Here is a 19,930-nt window from a genome sequence, read left to right on the forward strand (position 1 = left end):
CACACAATTATAGAGAACACATGCACGTTAATCACTACGAAGAACTTATTTCTGAATAATTTTAAAATTTGTTAACACTTTTTTTTTTATTGGTAACAAAAGTAGTATAATTTGCCAGCACTTTGCATGGCTATTCACATTTAATGCACCCAACTAACTTGAAAATGGGGTGAGCAGTGGTTCTCAGTGTGGCTCCCACACAAGGAGCATAAGCAACAGGGGAATTTCTTAGAATTGCAAAAATTTGAGCCCCAGCCCAGTGGGCAGAATCACAGTTCTGGGTATTGGGTCCAGCATCCTGGGATGGAACAAGCCCTCCAAGCAATCCTGACGCAGGCTGAGGCTTGAGAACCATGGGGTGAGGATTACACCTGCGGTGCTGGTAATCTGGGTTTCTTTCAAGGGTCCGCTGGCGACAGGCAGTCACAACAAAATGAATTGGTCCACACTTCAGTTCCCCACCAAAAAAGTGCTGTGAGGATTCTCGCTTGTTTATGGTTTAAAGATCTGCTTGAGGCCCTCAGAATTTCAAAGAAGTTAAGAGTCTAAGCAGGTGAAATATTTCAAGCATGATGTGTCTGAAACCTGTCCATTAATATGAGGCATATACTTACCGATTTTGACTAAACATGTATATCAGGCCACAATTTACACATGGCTATTCTCTTCTTTAAAAACAAACAAACAAACAAACAAACAAACAAACAAACACAAAAACCCCTTTGAAATGAAAGGTCCTAGTCATTCACCATTTTGTGGCAGCCACTGGTGCTAGCAATTTTCCATGGACGCGCATGCCCGATGACCACGCTGCATTACCTCCCGTGGCTGGGGAACCAAGGCTGGGAGGTGGAGTGATCCGGAGAAGACCACACTGGGAGTCACACCAGGGCTGGAACTAACAGCCACTCTGCTCCTTGCTCTGTACTTTGTCTTCTGAATGAACAAAGCTGCTTCTTAAGTACACATAAGCCAAACTGCCTCTCAAATTGCAGCCATCTACTTTGAGTTCAGATTTGCACAGCATGACATGAATTGGGCTGCAAATTATGCAGAAAACAGCTATCACATCCATCTGTGATGTCAGAATCTTCCAGTACAATGTGACCTGGTAGTATCCAAGAGAGGAGAAGAACATTGGGTCTGATTCCTTCCCTATGCAGTGTGATGAATGTCCTCCCAGCTGCATTTGGCCCGGTGTGAAAAGGTTAAATATGATTGAGGTTACTTTACGCCCGTGATATGCTCAAGAGCAGATTTCATTTCCAAGGGTGCAGGCAATTAGTTTTCTTTTTTTCTTTCTTTCTTTTTTAATGGTGGAGTAACCAGAAAAAGAAAACACACAAATACACTCATACCTAATGGTAAACTGAATTTATTTCCTCTTGGAAAACAATTCCAGTAATCTCCAGGTTCAGACCGCAGAGTAAACATTAATAACAGTAACATACAGGTTAGTTCAACTGATTCAAGAATTTGGCTGTGTGAAATCATTAAGGAAAACCTTGAACACTCAAAGCTTCAAATGTATCCAGGAAAAAAAAAATCTTTGACAGTCTACATAACAACTATTGCATATATAGTGATGCTACCTGTCACATTGCAAGGCTTACAAATATATATACGGGCCTTATCCAGCTGTGGGGTCTGTTCTGTGAGAACATCTCTTCATGGTTTGCAAGAATCTTCAGCAATAAAAAATAGTCTTGGATTTAACCGTTGATATACCAAAAGAGAAATTCTAGGCTTAAGTGTAAATAAAAGGAAGTCCAAAATAGTCTCATGTGTAACACAGTTGTTTTAATCTGTCTTCCTTGAAAATACTTTTTCTTAAGCCATTTTGCTCACTTTTTTTTTTAAACTTGCCTGAATAGGGCCCAAGTCCACTTGTCTTTATAAGACCATTTTAGTATCAGACGACATAATACATGTGCAACACTTTATATACAAAGAGTCTATCCGGTGCTCAAAAGCTCAAACACATGAACATCCAACAGTTTTGATAATACAAGTTTTATGGTACAATACAATGTTTCTGAATAATATACATTAACAATGAAAGTTTCCGTGCAAAGAGTAAAACATGTTCCCTTTTTGTGCCACAAAAGTCATTCTCCTTGAGAGACTACTTGCACTAACTGCTGTGTTGGGTCATCGTATGATTCTGCAAGAAAAAAGAAAGAGGGGGAAAAAAACTTAAGTGACTGTATTTTCATCAGACCAAATATCTATCCTATAAATGCTGATTGATTTGTAAAGCTGCGAATAATGTGTTTCTGCCCCCTGGTGACTAGGAGCTCATGGGGGCCCTGACTCCTCAGTGTCCCCCAGGGAGCACCAGGACGGAGAGGCAGGACCAAGGGCCCAGTGAGGTGAGAAGTCTGGCCCGCACCTTTCCTTTCTTCTGCCTCTGCCATGCCTTCCCAGGATATCTTTCCACCTCCGACCATCTCTTCTTACCAAAATATGACCCATTTGCAAAGACCAGGGTAGCATTCTTTTAACAGTTTTCTTTATCTGTGCATTATTTCAATTACAAATGCTTTTGTTCTAATCATTTTTAGATGGTGAACATCTTGACAGCAGAGGCTCTACTTTCCCTGAAAATGGACTTTAAAGGCAAGAACTGCCTGGCCAACGCCTGACAGAGGAGGCAGGAAGGTTCTCCAGCTCCCCTCCTCAGGGGTGGGCTTGGGCTGTGTCAGGACATGGCTCAGGAGCAGGTCACCCTATGGGGCAACCACTCCCCCATGGCCAGCTGACGCAGGCTCTGTTGTATTTTGGTAGGTTCCTCTCCATCACACAGCGTGTCCCCTTTCTTAGCGAACAACGTCCTTCCAAATTGTGAGGCTCACTGGAATACCTGGGCCTGTGGCCTGCACAGGTGTTCTCACGCATTTATTTGGATCATAAGTCAAGAGATGGACTGATTTCCACCTTCCCTCCTCTGCATGTCCCCTGAGCCATGTTCTCTCACCTCTCACCCTGTACGCCATCCTCTACAGTCCTCTCATCAGAACCTGGAGGCTTAGGTCAACATACTATTACGTCTATGTTCATCGCATCTAAAATGGATTTCTCCCTTCTCTGGTTTCCTGCCACACGTTATACCGCTTATATCGTACACTCGTAGGTGTTCTCTCCTGGCCATTTGCAGGCCTGGTGCTCTCCCTACGTCAGTAATTCTGGGTTCACGCTTTTATTCATTCCTTCACAAGCATCTGTTGAACACCTGGATCGCCCCCTGGCATAGGCCACAGCAGTGCAGTGCTCAGGAAGGAGGACTGGCCAACTGCAGGACTCACCAGCTAGGCAAAGGCGACTGAGGGGAAAGGATGGTCCCTGCCTCCATGCCTCCAAAGTGCCCACAGTCTAAAGAATAAAGCCCTGTGGGTGTATAATGGTGAAGTAATATGGCCGAATTACATTAGAAATGAACACAGCAATGACGTGGCTACACCTAACCCTGCCTGTCTGTCCTTTGCGGGAGGCTTTGCAGTTCAGTTGAGGCTGCAAACACGAGAAGGCATTTGGGAATGCAGGGAAGGCTCTCCAGGTCAAGGGATCCACGTGGGTAAAGACAATGAAGCAAGAGTATGCAGGTGTCTTCGTGGACCTGCAGCTTGTTCGCACTGGCTGGCGTCTCCTAGGCTGTGTGAACTACGAGTAATGAGGAGAAAGGAAGATGGAGCACAGTTTGGGGCCAGATTATAAAGAGCTATATGTACCGTACTAAGCAGTTCAGGCTTTGTCTTATAGGCAAAGAGGAGCTATGGGAGTTTTGTAAGCAGAGGGCTTTGTTTTAGAGAACTCTGCTGTATTTCCATTCCTCAAAACCACGAGCAAAATGGCTGCTCAGTGACAACGTGCTGATGACCAGTGGCTTGGCTGCTGACATTTGCCCACCTGAGGCTGAGGGCACCAGTGAGGGACAGGGGAGACTTGTGAAGAGAGCCCAGTTTTCCGTTCCTTATTTCAAACTCAGACCATTTTTCAAGAGTGACAACAAATAATAATGATTTCACTGTCCCTTATTTAAAACGTAGCTATTTTAATTAATTCAGTGAAAGGAATATTTTTCTTTTTCTTCTTTGTCTTAGTCACAAAGTGCATACAGGAGCAGACTATTTTTATGTCTCTTTTTCTTTGTATTGATTTTAAATGGTTCTGAAAATTATTTTTCACTAATAGGTCGACCAAAAATAAGTAATCAGAATACTGATGGGACTAAAAAGCTTTCCTCTTTCCTTAAAAATCAACATAATTATGATCTGAGAGGTTATAAGCAATGCACAAGTTCAACTACTCAAAACATACTGTGTAAGCTTTATTATACATTTTGTTATCTTAAAGAGCTAAGTCTGGTCTTATAGAAAGATTTCTTATTTTAAAAAAACAATCTGAAAAATAAATACAAGTTATGATAACAGTTACCTAAATGATAGGACACTGACAGCAGATAGGAATTTTTTGTTTTACACCATAATCAAAGTTTAAAAAAATCCATTTAATAACATTAAGTTTAAATGTTTACAGTGCTTACAATAGACATTCCACATTCAATAGGATTCTAAAGGTTAGTAAAGGACGATATATTGCAAAACCTCCAGTGTTTTTGTATGTGCCAGTATCAGGATACTGCAAAACAAGAATCTAACACAAATTGGCCATAATAGTGGCCAATAGTTGTGTCTTGGATGCTTTCATCTTAAACCAAAGCCATATAAGTCTCTCCAGAGCTGCAAAGAAATGAACAAATACATATGAATCACTTATTGCAACAGATTGAAGTTGCTACACTAAAGGAGTTATGCTCTGCATATTAAGAGAGAAGAATATAAATCATTTGAGAGAAGGACAAGAGTATGGCTTGTGAAATTCAAGCTTATAGAGAAATAAAGAGCCTCAATATAAATAATGTCTAAATGGAAACCTGGCATGAAAAATGGTAAAGGCAGAAAGTTTCTTTGGTGTGGAGATGTCTGCATACCCTTGAGATCCCTTATGCATTGTTATTTCTTTTCTTTCTTTCTTTCTTTCTTTTTTTTTTTTTTGTCCCAGCTCAACTGACGGCTAGGTCAAGACGCTCCATTCTTTGTGTCCACCACTGGCAGGGACTCTCCAGGTGGGCATATTCTCCAATCGTCATGGAAAATTTTTCATTGAAAAAAAAGAAACCCTGCCCTCCAAGGCTTGACCTCACCCCCTTGGAAGACCCCTGGGGTGTGTCCGTTCCCCTCCCCCACGCTGTACTCTGAGTCACTGAAAATACAAATGGCCTAATTTCATTGTAGGTAGGTAGGAAGGAAGGAAGGAAGGAAGGAAGGAAGGAAGGAAGGAAGGAAGGAAGGAAGGAAGGAAGGAAGGTCTGAGCTGCATAGGTTATTGGGTTTGCTTTTCTGGGTTGGAGAGAACAGATGCAGAGTGTCAGTCTCTAGACCTCACTGAAGATCCTGAGAAGGGAAACAAGAAGTCACTGAATAGGAACCCTCTCTGTATTTTGCATATTTAAAAAATCACAGACACCATTTCTTTAGAAAAGGAGACAAGAAACAAGAGGGAAAGATGGACAGTAGACGAGAGAAGCACTAAGTGAAAAGAGAGGGTGGGCTCTGCACACAGTTCACTCCAGCCCTGGCTTCTTGCCATGCCCACAGAGCTGGTCCCCAGTCACCACAGTACAAACGTGGACGCGCAGGGAGGCGAAAACGCTGCCAGGCCATCAGCAAGCAGCCTTCCCCGTGTAGGTTTCTGCTCTTAGGTCCAGAGGAAACCACTCCCCCAGAACAAAGCAGTGGGTAATCTCACCATTTTTACACAGCAATTCACAGTCCCCAAAGTACTTTAATGCAATGACAGGTTATGAGAAAAAAGATCTGTTCCAATGAAGGGAAAATGTTTTACATAATCGAGGAGAACATCAACAACATCGATGGGGGTAGGGAGGGGTGATGACAGAAAAGGAAGTAGGAAGAGAAGAAAACTTCTGTAATCCCACAGAGAGTCATATTCTACTCTGCAAAAAGCCATCTCTTGGAGACCCCACGTCTAAGTAACTGAAAATTGCAAACCATTAATCCCAGTTATGAACAGTTGTTTTACACGAGGGGGGTTTGTGTTAAAAAAAAAAAAATCAAATCCACAACACACCTTCAAGCTTAAAAGAAGATCTATCTAGGTATGATACTTAATAACTAGGTTTTAAAAAAAAAACCACACACACACACACAAAACAAAACAAAACAAAACTCTCTTTACTGTAAAGGGCCCCATTTGGAAGGAGTGTGTTCTATCTTTTTTCTCTTTAAATGTGAAATTAAACTTAGAAAGCTAAAAAACAGATGAGGACCTTACAAATTCCCTTCTAGCACTATGTATTTCTTTTAAAATATGAGATGCCTTTCATTTTACAAGACTGGAATTCTCATTTTGGGCTTGGCACTCTAACAAATGATTAATTCAGCCTCTTTTCTGAGAGCTGACCACATTTACTGGTCAAATGGTTTAATCCTATTTAAAATGCAATCCAAGCAAAATATTTTAAAATAAAAATAAAAACCCATGATCCCCTGAAACTGTTCACCTTGGCCAAGCTATCCCATTTTTCTGTGATTTTGATGTGAATTTGAATATTTGCCCCTATAACAATGACGAAGTTAAGCTTTGGAGAAAAGCCTGGGGGAATCTACCTTCCCAGGGTGGAAAAATTAAGTCCCCATCTCCAAAGTTGTGCCACAGATTGTCCAATCTTTTGGCACAGGCCACATCTCATCTGTGTTTTGTAACCCTTTGTTGGCATCGGCAAAATGTTAAGTCGCAATGGTAATAAAAATAAAAACTGCCTTTGAATGGAAGTTTTGTGAGAACTATTGACTCAAAGATGTTAATCATTTTTACCAAGACTTTTCTATTTATAGCCCTTTGTCTCAAACAAATTCTGACAAGCTTTTAAAATTAAGAAAAAGAGCCAGCAGGCTATTTTAAAAAGGAATGAAAAAAAAAAAAAAAGCTTTCCACTAATTCACCATGCCATTAGAATCTTGAATTTAAACAGCAGTTGTATTCAGTTTAAATGAGATGTTTTCCAACCAGATGAAATAGCAGGCAATTGTGGCCTTGCAACAACGCAAGGCGGGAAGAAATAAAGAAATATAAAGATTAAATGTGGCTGTTGCTTTCAACAGATGGTGACAGCATCACGGCAGCATGTTGTTTTTTCCTTTAGTTGAAGAACACAAACATTTGTAATCAATCATCACTGATTAACTAATTATATTACCTTTCCTTTTACCAGGAGGGCTGGACCTTTACCTGTAAACACTATGGATAATCTGTATGCTCTTATTTTTCTGGAAGCATATTCCAGCACACATACAGTCGTGCAGTTACAGGCTGCAAACAGAATTCTACATTACCATCCACCTTTAACCACTACTGCTTTTTTATTTTTATTTTTATTTTTTTAAACAAAAGCAATTGGTTTCCAACAGGCTGGATAATAAGTCTTTTGACCTGCATTCTTCTTTGACCCATTAAGGTCACCCCCGCGCTCGGGCATATAGCTGACTTAGGAAATGCCTGCTAGCCCTACATTTCATCTCCTGCCCACTCAAAATAAAGCTTTCTTTAAATGTGTCTGTACGGGTCCCTGAAGGCCAAAGAGACATCCCTGTAGTGGGTAATGGAGGGACAGAAGCTTCAGCCTTTATTAATGAATGCAGACCATTATGAGTCTGGCTGGCTCCTTCCCTGTTCCCAGAAGCATATACTGTACGTGACTTAAAATGCTAGAATATTGACACAAAGCGAGCCGGGCACCCCTAAGGAAAATTACTCCTCGGATATAATGTAGGCTCGTAACAGCTATTAGAGTACAAAATAAAACCCTCCGGGATCAAACTGACATATACCGCATTCTACCTAGTCCTCAAACATTAGAAGAATTTCTTTGTGAAGGCATTCTCAAGGACAGCATTAAACTGACTTTTGTAGCAATCTCCAACAGCATTTTGGCTTAGAGCTTTTAGTACTAAATCTCTGGTTTGAATCAATATAAGTACTATATCTTCTACATTAATCAATACATTTGGTTCAATACATGTTCTATTAAATTATACTTTCTAATCAAGAGTTTTACATTTCCACCCTCTCTCTTTTTCATTCCCAACTTCTTTTGCTAGTAAAATAGTTTTAAAAGTGTATACAGATAATGATGACAGGATACTGGGTTATCTCCCCCCATACGTTAGAGAAAAAATTGTCACAACACAAAGGGCAGCCTTTAAACGTCTTAATAAGGTTAATGGGATGTGAATGTAATAAATTAACATTTTCAAAGTCTGCACAATTACAAAAGTACTCATAGTTTTAAATTAATTAAAAGTGAATAGCTGCAGCTCTGGAAGCACCATTAGGAATGGTCTAAAAATTATACTGAAGACCCAAATCATCCAAAAGTACCAACTAGGCCCCATTTTACCACCACAAACTATACACTTCCTGGTAATTGTGTTTTCGTGGACCTTAGCTGGTAAATACCAGGAACGTATGAGATGTTGTATTTTATTGAATAGTCTTTAAAAGACAAATATATTAGATTTCCCAAAGTGCTATGAGAATCTAAGAAACATATTCATATAATGGATTTTTATAGCCAGGGAAGTTGAGTCATAATTTTTACTTTGGTTGAATTGACTAAAATGAGGTTCTACTCTTTTATTTTGACAAAACAATGGCATTTGTGAAACTGTCATGATATGCTTTTGCTGCTCTCTTTAATGCCATGAATATTGCATTTATGATCATGTTTGCACGGAGAGAATTTCCTTTTTTATTTTTTTACATGTAATGTCATCACTATGAACTTAGAGACACTGACACATTTTCTTTTGACATTTAACAGTTCGCATGGGCTTGGCCTGACATCTCAAAGCATTTTCTAGACGACACTAAACTATATTAAAGCAAAAGGTGATATGGCACCATAAGTGATCAGAAAAATTCAAGATATTAAAGGCAAAAATGGACTATAGTTTATTTGGTTTGTCCCTTTGTTGGAACAGAATTGTTTTATAAAGTTTATACTCCAGGCCAGTTTTAAGTGGATCTGGCAATGAAGTTTCCCTTACACCTCCCATAGGAAATGATTTCACATTCTAATAAACCTCACTGACAGACATTTTTGTTGTTGTTCTCTGGGCATTCATGCTAAGTAAGCCTAGAAAAGGGTGGTCGGAGATAACCCTGAAACATGTGGACACTAGCAAGTTCATGAGTTTATGCTCAGAAGTCTGAAAACACACACACACACACACACACACACACACACACACACACAGAGAGAGAGAGAGAGAGAGAGAGAGAGAGAGAGAGAGAGAGAGACAGAGATCTCCAAAGTAACCCCAAAGACAATCCAGTAAGCTATCTCTTAGTCATTTTACAAAATACATGCCATTCGATTGCTTCATGATAGATTCTAGAAGACCAGTAGGCTTGTCTTATGACTAGATTTCACAGCCTCAGCACTACTGACAGGTTGGGCTGGACAATTCTGTTCTTGGGGGGAGGGAGCGGAATATGCTGTCCTGGACTCTGTAGGTGGTTTAGCTGTGTCCCTGGCTTCTATCGACAACATGCCAGTGACACCTTCCCTGTTGTGACAACCAGAAATGTCTCCAGACGTTGCCACATATCGCCTAGTGGGAAAAAGAAATCGCCCCCAATTGAGGACCACTGCTTTACAGTGTTTTGAAAAGTAATGCTTAAGTAGGCTACTTAGTCTTTACTTTAAGAGATTTCTCCCCCATCAAATTAAAAACAAACAAACAAACAAACAAACAAAAAAGGATAGCAAAAGAGAAGCATATATACCACATAGAACTATATTGCATGGCATTTTAAAATACAGCCAATGGGTGAGAGCAGGCAATTGTTAATAACTTGTGGAAAGGATTCTTTGAGATACGTAATAAATGGCATTGCTCGTGTGAAGATCTGAGTCTCTCCAAAAACATCCACTCATTCAGCAATTTACTAAGACCTTCGATATACCGTCAATGAACAAAGGTGGTACACATTACTGGCAATTAATCAAGGGTGCTTTAGGAATATCTGCAATCTAATAGAGTATAAAGGGACCCAAATATTAAACTCTGGAAATTAATATTTAGGGTATGGAAACAACCATCTACTTTGAAAGAACTGCAGAGCCATTATCCTCAACTTGCTGGTCTAGATTCTATAGCAAGAGTCAACTACACCTGTAAGTAATGCATCAGGGAACCAAAGAGACGGTTTCAGAGCTGGGAGGATCTGTCTGACAGAATCTGGTCCAATATCTCATGTTATAGATGAAGAAATTAAATCCCAGAGTTTAAGCCAACATTCAAGGTCTTCTAGCTACTCCAGTGGCTGAGCTGGCTTCAGGCTTGAAGTAACTGTTGAGTGGCACTAATGCTGTGTTCTAATCCCTGGGCTGGGCCGGCTACAGAGGTGACAGATGCTGTCCGTAATTGGCCCTCAGCAGCTCAGGGAGGACGGGGAGCTATGGGCCCTTCACCTCCTGTGAGAGGCTGTGGGCGTAGTTCTCAAAGAGTCACACTTACCTGGTGCTGGAGGGATGAGGAGGAGGAGGTGAGAAGGGAGTGATGGGCTCCAGAGGTAGGGGGCAAGCATGAGTCCGGCTGAGAGCCACAGAAAACGGAGACTGTTTAGGACTCAGTCATCTCTGGGGCTGAAGATCCCTGGGGCTGGGCAGGGAGGTGGGGAGACAGTTCAAAAGGGCCTATTTTCACTACAGGTGATCTTTTTTACATCGAACCAAGCTGAGAAGCCCATGGTGGTTAACAATGTCACAAGTATACCTACGTAATTAGCCTAGCTTAGGCTAATGTGAGGCTTCAGAAGCCTACAAAGGCTAATTTTAAAATGATGCCATGTCCAAATTGCTAATATAGAACAATTTCTAGTATTTTCACAGTTAAACATTACAGAGAAATAGAACAAGCCACTCTGGTCCACCAGCTTCAACAGTACAAATTCTGTGCTGATGGGTCATAAATGGGAAATGTTAACATCATAACAACTTCATTTTTCATTGAGAACTTAAAAAAAGGTAGTAAAATTTCAGTCACTAGCTGACCCCTCTGTTTTGCATGGCTGACAGGCTTGAAAGTTTCCCTATTTTGAACTGATAACAGCCTTCATCATCTACTACACTGAGAAAAAAACAAAGTGTCGAATTGGAAGAATAGGCTGACAAGAGCAAAATGGCACCTGGGAAATATATTAAAATATAAAGTTTATTTGTAATAGAAAACTATAAATTGAGCTACCTGTTTACATGCAGGGAGACAACAGAAAATTTAAACTAAACTATACAAAGCCAGCAAAAGTGAAAGAGAAGCTGGAGCTTCAAGATTTTGCTCAGATTCTGGAATTGCAGGATTCCAGCATATTGTGGGACAGAAGGCTTTGATAGGCAATACAGTCTAATAAGATATTCAGGGATTAAGGCAGTGCTTCACAGACAGATGTGTCCATGTGCCAGTTGTTGCTAAGCTTTAATTTTTCCCCCTGTAATGTTTAATTTATCACACTGGCGCTCTCTAAACTAGAACATCTGTAAACAAGGTTAAGAATGACCTCCTTCCAATTTTACATCCGTGAACAGGGCCCCTTCTTCGTGCTCTAATTTTAGATACCTTAAAGATAAATAAATCTGTGGAAGGAGGAAAAAAGAAGGCTTGTTTGACACTGTAATGTGTTCATCTTGGGCGAATACAAATTTCCTTTCTGCCAGGTTGTTGGTGCACACAACTGACTCCTTCCTGATGCTCGAGCCATATTCAGACACCCCCTTCCCAGTCAAATGCAATTAAACAAACTTCTGCTAAATATTTAACAGGCTTGTGTAGTAATTAGCAGCAAATAATGGGAGCTTAAATTGATAATTGCTCAGAAATGTCCTCTTGCAAACATTACAAATTTCCTGCTCCTCCTTTTTCTCTTAGATTTTGAATCCCAGAAGATTTTTTTGCTTTCTTTCCTCCCCCCCACCCCGGTTTTTTTTTTTTTTTTTTAAGAAAAAGATTTAGTTAGTAAAATTACCCATAGTCACATTAGTTGGCTCAAGACCTTGCAGTCAAGTTGGGTTGTTCTATCATCCGCTGCAAGATTCCACTGGCCTTACTTATTTCACTTCTATTTTTGAAATCCATTGAAATTTAAAGTTATGTACCTGACCGCTGTTGGAGCAGGGCATTGATTTAAAAACTGACTGGCAGGCTTAGGATTTAAACTCTGGTCCACTAGATTCAAAAGGTCATCTGATTAGAATGGGAGAAGCACAAGGCGTTGTAATTTATATTCAAAGGGTAACCTTTGTAGGGAGGAGGGAGGAAGGGCTCTATCTGCTTTTCCTCTTGATATGGACAAGGATTTTCTTCAACCCAATTCCAATAACTATGAAAAATAGTTCATTGAACTTGGGCAAAAAGCAAAAGAAATGCCACTTCCTTGTAGTGCATTATTTCTTTTATTAAAAACACTGCCACATTCTTTAGGAGGTTAAACTCACATGAACAGTAATAAATCATCAAGAACAGAAAAATATCTTTCTCCGTCATAAGCAACCAAATGTTTGTCTACTAGGGCATTTGCTTTAGGAAATATACATAAAGAGAATAAGACTGTAGAAGGGCAATGTATTGAGTTACATAATTTACATAATTAACCTGTGTAAGGATGTGTGTATAGGCATGTGTGCACCTGTGTGTGTGTGCAGGTCTGAGCTGGATGTTGGTGCATGTGCTGTGGAGATGGGGAAAAAGCTACATACGTGTAAGGGTTCTACAGGTAAAAGCCCTGGTGTTCGCCTTTGATCCTTCTGTCCCTTCGGGCTCATATTCCTGCATGCAGAATGCAATTAGAAGGAGCCCCAAGCAGCCCTGTTTTGAATTCTAAGGAATTCCTTTTAAAATGCAAATATTTCACAAATCCAATTCTATTTGGGTGTCTCTCACTTTAAATTTTAAAAAATCCTGGTTTGGTGAGAGGAGAAAAATTTCACACTCAACTTTGGTGCTCTTTTTCCTTGCTTGCTCTCTTTCCTTTCCCTTCCCCCTGCATGTTTTTGTGGGCGGTAGAAAGTTTCAAGCCCCCTTTCTTGAACAACCTCCTGCCTCCTGGTCCCCTGAAATCACCCATTTATTAGCCAGTTCACACAAGCAAACACAAGAAATCAGGAATGCTTAAGTGCACCTCTTATCCCGTGTGGAAACTAGTCAGTTCTTAAGATATATTTGTATTCTCTCTTGTCCATCATCGCTTCTTGTCTCAGAACCTTTCAGGTCTGAAAATGGCAGAGCTGCTCCCACTCTCCGCCCAGCCAGGATGAGCCTCTATATGCTTCAGAAGCCCACACTTGAAACGCCCACCTTCCTCCCACTTCCCGGCACCTTTCCTGGCAATGCTTCTAGGTCTCTGTGGGACAGTTTCCTCACCCCTCGTGGTGCACAGAGCTACTAGAAAGACAGCCCTTTAATTCTCCCACACAAAGATGTGCTGTAGCTATGGTGAGGGTAATCTATAACCCTTACATCCTTATATAATTTGCTACTCCAGATTAATTTTAATTCATTAGCATAAAGCAATATAATTAAAAAAATAACTCTTTAAAGTGAAGTATTTAACATGATCCTGGAAGAGAGACAACTTTGCCTAGGCCAGGCAGCAGGCATGGTGCATACTCATGCAAATTCAAAGGTGAGCTGTAAACAAGTACACACAGCAACACTGCCGAGCATAAAGGCCCGGCGACAGGAGGCCTCACTCTAATCAGCCCTCAAAGGAACCTGCCAGCCAGAAGTGGCACTTATTCTAATTTAAAGCCCTCATGCTTGCTTCAGTGTTGCAAAATTTATAAAAGAATAACTTCATTAAACCGCCTGGCACTTCAAACACAAATGCAAACCAGCCACAACACAGAAGGAGCTGGACAAGAGGAAGAGAAATATTCCCAGAGAACTGGTATCCCAGGGATTAAAATAACGTCTGCATTTGGGTGCCTCTGTCTCTGAGGATGAGGTATGCCATGCAACTTTCCTTCAACAGGACTTCTGCCACATGGCCCTTTACTTCTGTCATGAGGCCTGTTGATCTTGTGAGTCTGCTTAATAATGCTGAAAATCACTCAAAGTGGTTCGGCAAGCCATGTCACATGCAGAAATACATCTGGCAGTACATAAATGAACGCTATTCAATGTTCCTTTCCTGGTCTGCAGAGGAGATTGACTCTGAACACACCACTATTATAGTTCTCATTTACTTGGGTATATATTTCAGACTCACTTAAGTTGTTGAAAAACTAATGTAAAAAAAATTTTTCCCCTTAACCTCGGTCCTCAAGAAAGAAAGCAATGATAAGGGTTAAGTGGAAACAATCTGCTGAAACCATGCACAGCACTGGAGAAAAGTTATTGTCACATCCTAAAACACACATTTTTAAGGAAAATAATTCTTCTCCCCTGAATCAAAGAATCAAAGAAATGCTACAGTAAAATAACTTCAGGCTAGATTCCTAAGCTACAGTGCAGTTTGTGTCAGAACACACATCATTTCATGCTGAACTGTCAGCATATTTCTCAAAATCATTTTTTTGGAATGCAATGAAAAGACAAATTGTAGAAAAACGCCAAACCTCTCAGAAAGTACGTGTCACACACAAGTTGTACTACACATGGGGATCGAGACCCCAAAAATGAATGAATCCTTTCCTGTTCAGTGTTTCTCATCACCCCAGTCCAAATTAGTGCTAAGATTGTGTTTTAAAGAAAATAGAGTAAGCATTCAAAAAAATTGAAAATGGTACTCCACGGATGGATAAAAGGAAACAACTGTAGGGTGAAATCTCTTGAGGTGAATCTCCAAGGACATCCCCATTGTTTCTCAGTTTTGGAGTGGGGTTCTTGCTGTTGGTCAGAAGAGGGACCTGTTACAGCATTCACACCAGGATGACTAGAGGACACGCTGACACAATAGTAGATGCGGACATTAAAGGAATCACCAAAAAATGCAGTGTGATGGGATTCGTATTATTCCTAGGAACAAATATTGAAATTACTTGTCTATCATCCTTACATTTGTTTTATAGTGCTGAAAGCTCTTTTACATTCACATAAAGCGATATATCAGTGAAGGTAAGTTGTATTATTTTTCTTCTCCATGAATAAAATAAGGCTAATCAGATGGAATGAATGAGCTAATTCAATTATAGGCAGCCTTTATTATACAATAAAATACGGATTATTGATCTGGTGGAGTTGGCAGGGCAGGATGCAAAGTCAGTGAATGAAACCTGAAGATCTGAGCTTCAGCACGACTATTTTTAGTCATGCTTAAATCTGTTAGAACTGTTTTCACTTTTGAAAAGCCACCCAAAGAAAACAACACTAACTAATTAAAGCCAGTTGCTTCAAAAGGGGACAAATGAAAGGTTAACCCAGAGGGCTGCAATGGGAGCATGAGAAGGCCCCCTTAGTGTAATCCCTTGTTATCCTCGAGCCACAATGGGTGGAGAAGTGGGCAGGCTTTTTTGGCCTGTCTGAGGAATGGTACGTGAAAACGTATTTGGTTGGCTGAAATTTACTTCATAGGCATCTTGCTACAGAGTCAATTGGATTCAATCTCTTCCTGTAATAAGAATGAATGTATCGTGGCTGCACTTGGAGCCGGATTTGTTTGAAATACAACACTGGACTGTCCCAGCAAAACCGTTTTGTCTTTTCTCTCTTAAAAAAAAAGGCAATCATCAACCCTGGTTAGAAAGAAAGCAGCTTGGAATATGAGGGTCACGTGACAAGGAAAGCCTATGCCGCTAACACTAAAGGGAAGAAAGACGATGAGCTGAGTCAGTGTATATTTACACACCTTAGTGCCACCTTCCCATTACCCCTTACAAATCTGCCTCACGATACTAAAGCAGGCTCACTGCTATTTGTACTCTGCTACAAAGTGCAGACCAGACTCTCCTGCAGTCCTTATGAACTTCCCCCAGCTCTTCCCTACAGACGCGGTTCATACCTCTCTACCTTTTCACAGGCCGTGCCCACACATGGCAGCAAACATTTCTACTCCTTTTTTTAAAGAGTAGAAATGGGGTCTGTGTTTTGGTAGGCACCCCTCCAAAGCATAGGTAAGTATACACGTGGCATGTTTTCGAAAAAGACTCCAACGAAAGGGAGGAATGAGACATGCTCAACAATGCTGCACAAAGTTGCAGACTGTTCGGCTACAGTCCAGAAAATGAATCCAATTTTTCATTCTGTCATTATAAATATTTCATTGCAAATGGTACTGATTTTCTGCAACTGTGGTTAAGCAAAGGGCCTCTGTGTGAATATTTAAGAAAAAAAGAAGGAGGAAGACAACGAAGAAGAAGGAGGGGGAATTAAAGGTTAGCAACCAATTAATTTCTTACTTTAAATGTAAAAGATGCTGGGAGAAATTCAACAGTGATGTAGTGTGTGACTCAAAGAAGAAGAAAAAAAACATTTACTCGGCTCTTCTTCTGACAGTTTCTCATAAAATATCTGCAGTCCATCTATCTTTTAGTACTCCAGGCTCCTCTGGAGAGCAGAAAATGGTGGTTTAAAGCTCACTTCAGTGCCAGTCTGCGGGAGATTGCTTTCCACAGGACCCCCGCTGATGGAGGCCTAGGGGAAGAGGCCCAGGAGTTATTCAATCAGCCCGAGACTCTGGGGCGGCTGGGGGTCCTTTGAGGGCTGATTATAAAGCTGCCCTCCTGTTGCCTGCCTCGGAACAGAACGAAATGAGCAGCCTCTTGCTGAGCAGATTCTGCAAGAAGGAATTTCACCTGTCATGGAGTTTGTCAGAATTTCAGGATTTATCTTGGTGCAAAATTAATAAAATACCAACCAGGATTTCAGGCTGACTACTCAGCTGTGTCATCTCAAAGTGATCTTTCACCCAAGAAAACCTGGACAGTGAGCACAGCCTTTCTTGCCCTACTTTTCCTTTGGAGGGTGAGCGAGACGATGTGACTAATGCCACCCAGACATCAGGATGAGATTCTGAACCAATTACACACAAGGCTGAATTACGTGTGGGTGCTACTGTCTTAATGTGTGACCTCTCCCCTCGCCGCTTTAGTTCGAAAGCCTCTTCGGAATAAGCCTGAGACTAAAGCATAAAAAGTCCATTTCTGCAGTTTATAACACAGTAGGTCCCCATTATAGCATCACATCTGCTAAATTCATACACTGGCATTTCGGGCCTGGAATTGATTTATCTTTTAAAAAAGGAGTACTAACAACGGACTATGTTAAGAGCACATATTGTGAAACACCATAAATTAATGGTGAGTCAGCCTGAGTAACAAGGTGGTTCCACTTTTTGTTTTAACACACACCACCCTCACGTCCCAGCACCCTCTGGGCTCCCGGGGGAGCATGGGAGTGGCGATGGGAGTGGGGAGGTTTATTAAACCTCCGCAAGCTCTGAGCTACAGTGGGTTGGGCCACCTCTGCTCATTCAACTTCAGAAGGTGGCTTGTGCCACACATATCACCCCAGCTATTTTAAGTGGGGCTCTCTAAAGCCCAGGGTTTGATCATTTTGAGCTGAGGCTTGGGTAGCCCCAAGGCAATTAGCTCTGGTTCTCAGAGTGGGGGGCATCATATCACAGATGGGGGCAGCATGTGGGCACTGGGTTGGCTCTCACATCATTGGATGGTCCAAGCCACTGGAGAGAATGGGCAAACATTTCTCAGATTCGCCTCCAGACTCTGAACTCAGGTTCAGAACAGGATTAACTTGGATGGTCGTGCACACCTTGTGTGGCCTCCCTGGCCTCCCACCACGTTCAGGCCATGGGTGCCTCTTACTAATTGGTGATTGGCAGTACATCGTCTGCTCCTAGAGTTGGCTGTTGGTTTAAGGCAATTGCTGTTTCCCTGTCCATTTTCTAATTGACATTTTCTAAATGAGACATAAACAACACTGTAATGTGTTCCTTCCAGCTCTTCCCCTAGTTAAATGACAGTCCCCTTTTGGAGAGCCACCTTTACAAAGCAGTAGTAGCCCAACAATTTTAACACCACGAGATCCCAGGAAAGAGTGAGCAAGAGAGAGAGAGAGAAAGCTGGCAAGTGAAGGCACAGATGGTGGGCGGGGACGCAGGGTGCTCTCAGCAGGCTTCAGTGGAGATGCATTAACTCCACAGAGGGATGAGGGCACCCCACCAGTACCGTCATGAATTATAACTGAGTATGGGAGTGAGGTCTTAGTGCCTGGCTCACAGCAAATAGACTGCTCTATTTTCCTGCACAATCACCTTTCACCCTTATAAACTCAAAGCACAGCAAAGCACACTGCTGATATTTAATGGTATCACAGTAGCCTTTTATGTGTCTAGAAGGCACACAAACTTAGCAGATGTGCCCAGTGGTGTAAGTCAGATAATTATAAAATTAAGTTTTGGCAATGTAAAAAAGGAAACCTTTTACAGGCAATTCGAGTTTCCAGTGGAAGATGGTTTTCTGCCAGCAGAGGAGCTGCATCAAAGCAGGAGGTTCCCCCCCCCCCCCCCACAAAGAAAGAGGCCCACCTCCCAGACACACTGGGTACAAGGAAAAAGCCTCCCTTTTGCAAACTTTCTCCTCTTATGGGAAAGCAGTTCCTGCCCACTTTGTTCCCCCACTCACTCATTCAATGAAGTTATCAATGAAGGAGGCCTGTTATTTTAGGCAGTTTAAAATTTCACCACGTTTAAAGGACTCATTTACCCTGCCTTTCACTCCCGTTTAAGCCTCCGAGTTGCTGTTCTAAATGACAGCACCGCGAGCCCTGCTTTTAAGCACTATTCATCTCACCCGCCACAGCTCAGGCTTTTACAGAACACTGCTCTCTCTCCAACACGGGGAACTTACTCCTCCATAGCTGCAGGGCAGAGCCTGTTACGAGCTGTAGATGCACTGCAAATATAACAATAAAGGATACAAATGTGAATTCCTCTTAAAACACACGCTTGGCTCCGAGACTGCCTTGCCGTAGCAAACTCAATCAAGGGCAGCCTATCCATCTTTCTCCAAATGCACAGCAACAGCTCATTTCACGTGGCTGTCCAAAGGATTGCTACATCCACGGACCAGAAGATGCTAGGATGAATTGCTTGCTCATTTCAGGGGATTTATAGTTGAAGTCCACGATTACTACGGTTTCTCTCTTACTCTAATTGTCACAACAGTTGGATATGGAAGTGGTGTTTACCCACAATCGGATAAAAGTTTGTAAACACAAAGGTCTATTCTTGGCATTTTTTCCTCTGCTAACGTGAGGAAACTGATCCATGTGTGGAACAAACATCTAAACTAGGAGCACATGTGGAAATTCAACATGCCTCTCTGGACTGCAGAATGTTCTAGAAATGTGGATTTCCAGCTCTCTGCAAAAGATCTGACTACAAAGGTGCTGAGACCGAGCACTGTCTTTACAGGACAATCATGCCCCGAGTTTCTCTTTCCTAATGGTTGCAGATCTGGTGCTGGGTGGCAGCAGGCTGTCTTGGCGACACAGAAGATCGCAGGGCCAGCAAAGCCCAGCCAAAGCAGAATGTGGCAGAGGTGATGAACATTTCCAGGGGGCTGGGAGGGAGGGGGCTGCAGAACTGGCCACAGTGCTCTTCAGTACACCCTAGCTGGATGCTCCATAAAGTCGCACTGATGGCAGTTCGGAGATGGCCATCTGTCGTCAACTCTGGGCCAGAACAAAAAAATAATGTAATGGCAGATCGCTAACAACAGGGCTGTTGGAGGAGGGAATGAGTCCTAGAATGAGGAGGTGGTTCTCCCTCTTTTAATAGCAAAAACCAGCCATCGATATGAACATCAAGAAATTAATGGATGGAGAATTTT

General features: G+C 41.6%; 1 protein-coding gene across 6 annotated transcripts in view; it reads right to left on the bottom strand.

The window, feature by feature from the left end:
- Window positions 1–1,357: 1,357 nt before the first annotated feature.
- Window positions 1,358–19,930, bottom strand: part of ZNF521 (zinc finger protein 521) — a 279,110-nt gene continuing 260,537 nt past the window's right edge. For all 6 annotated transcript variants that reach the window (XM_019741256.3, XM_019741257.3, XM_074340213.2 and 3 more), the window contains one exon: window positions 1,358–2,164. In XM_019741256.3, coding sequence (XP_019596815.2) covers window positions 2,135–2,164 — 30 coding nt within the window. In that variant the 3' untranslated portion in view covers window positions 1,358–2,134. The remainder of the gene's footprint in view (window positions 2,165–19,930) is intronic.

The sequence above is a fragment of the Rhinolophus sinicus genome, chromosome 4, assembly GCF_057876585.1.
Source record: "Rhinolophus sinicus isolate RSI-liver-muscle chromosome 4, RSI-T2T, whole genome shotgun sequence".
Taxonomy (NCBI): domain Eukaryota; kingdom Metazoa; phylum Chordata; class Mammalia; order Chiroptera; family Rhinolophidae; genus Rhinolophus; species Rhinolophus sinicus.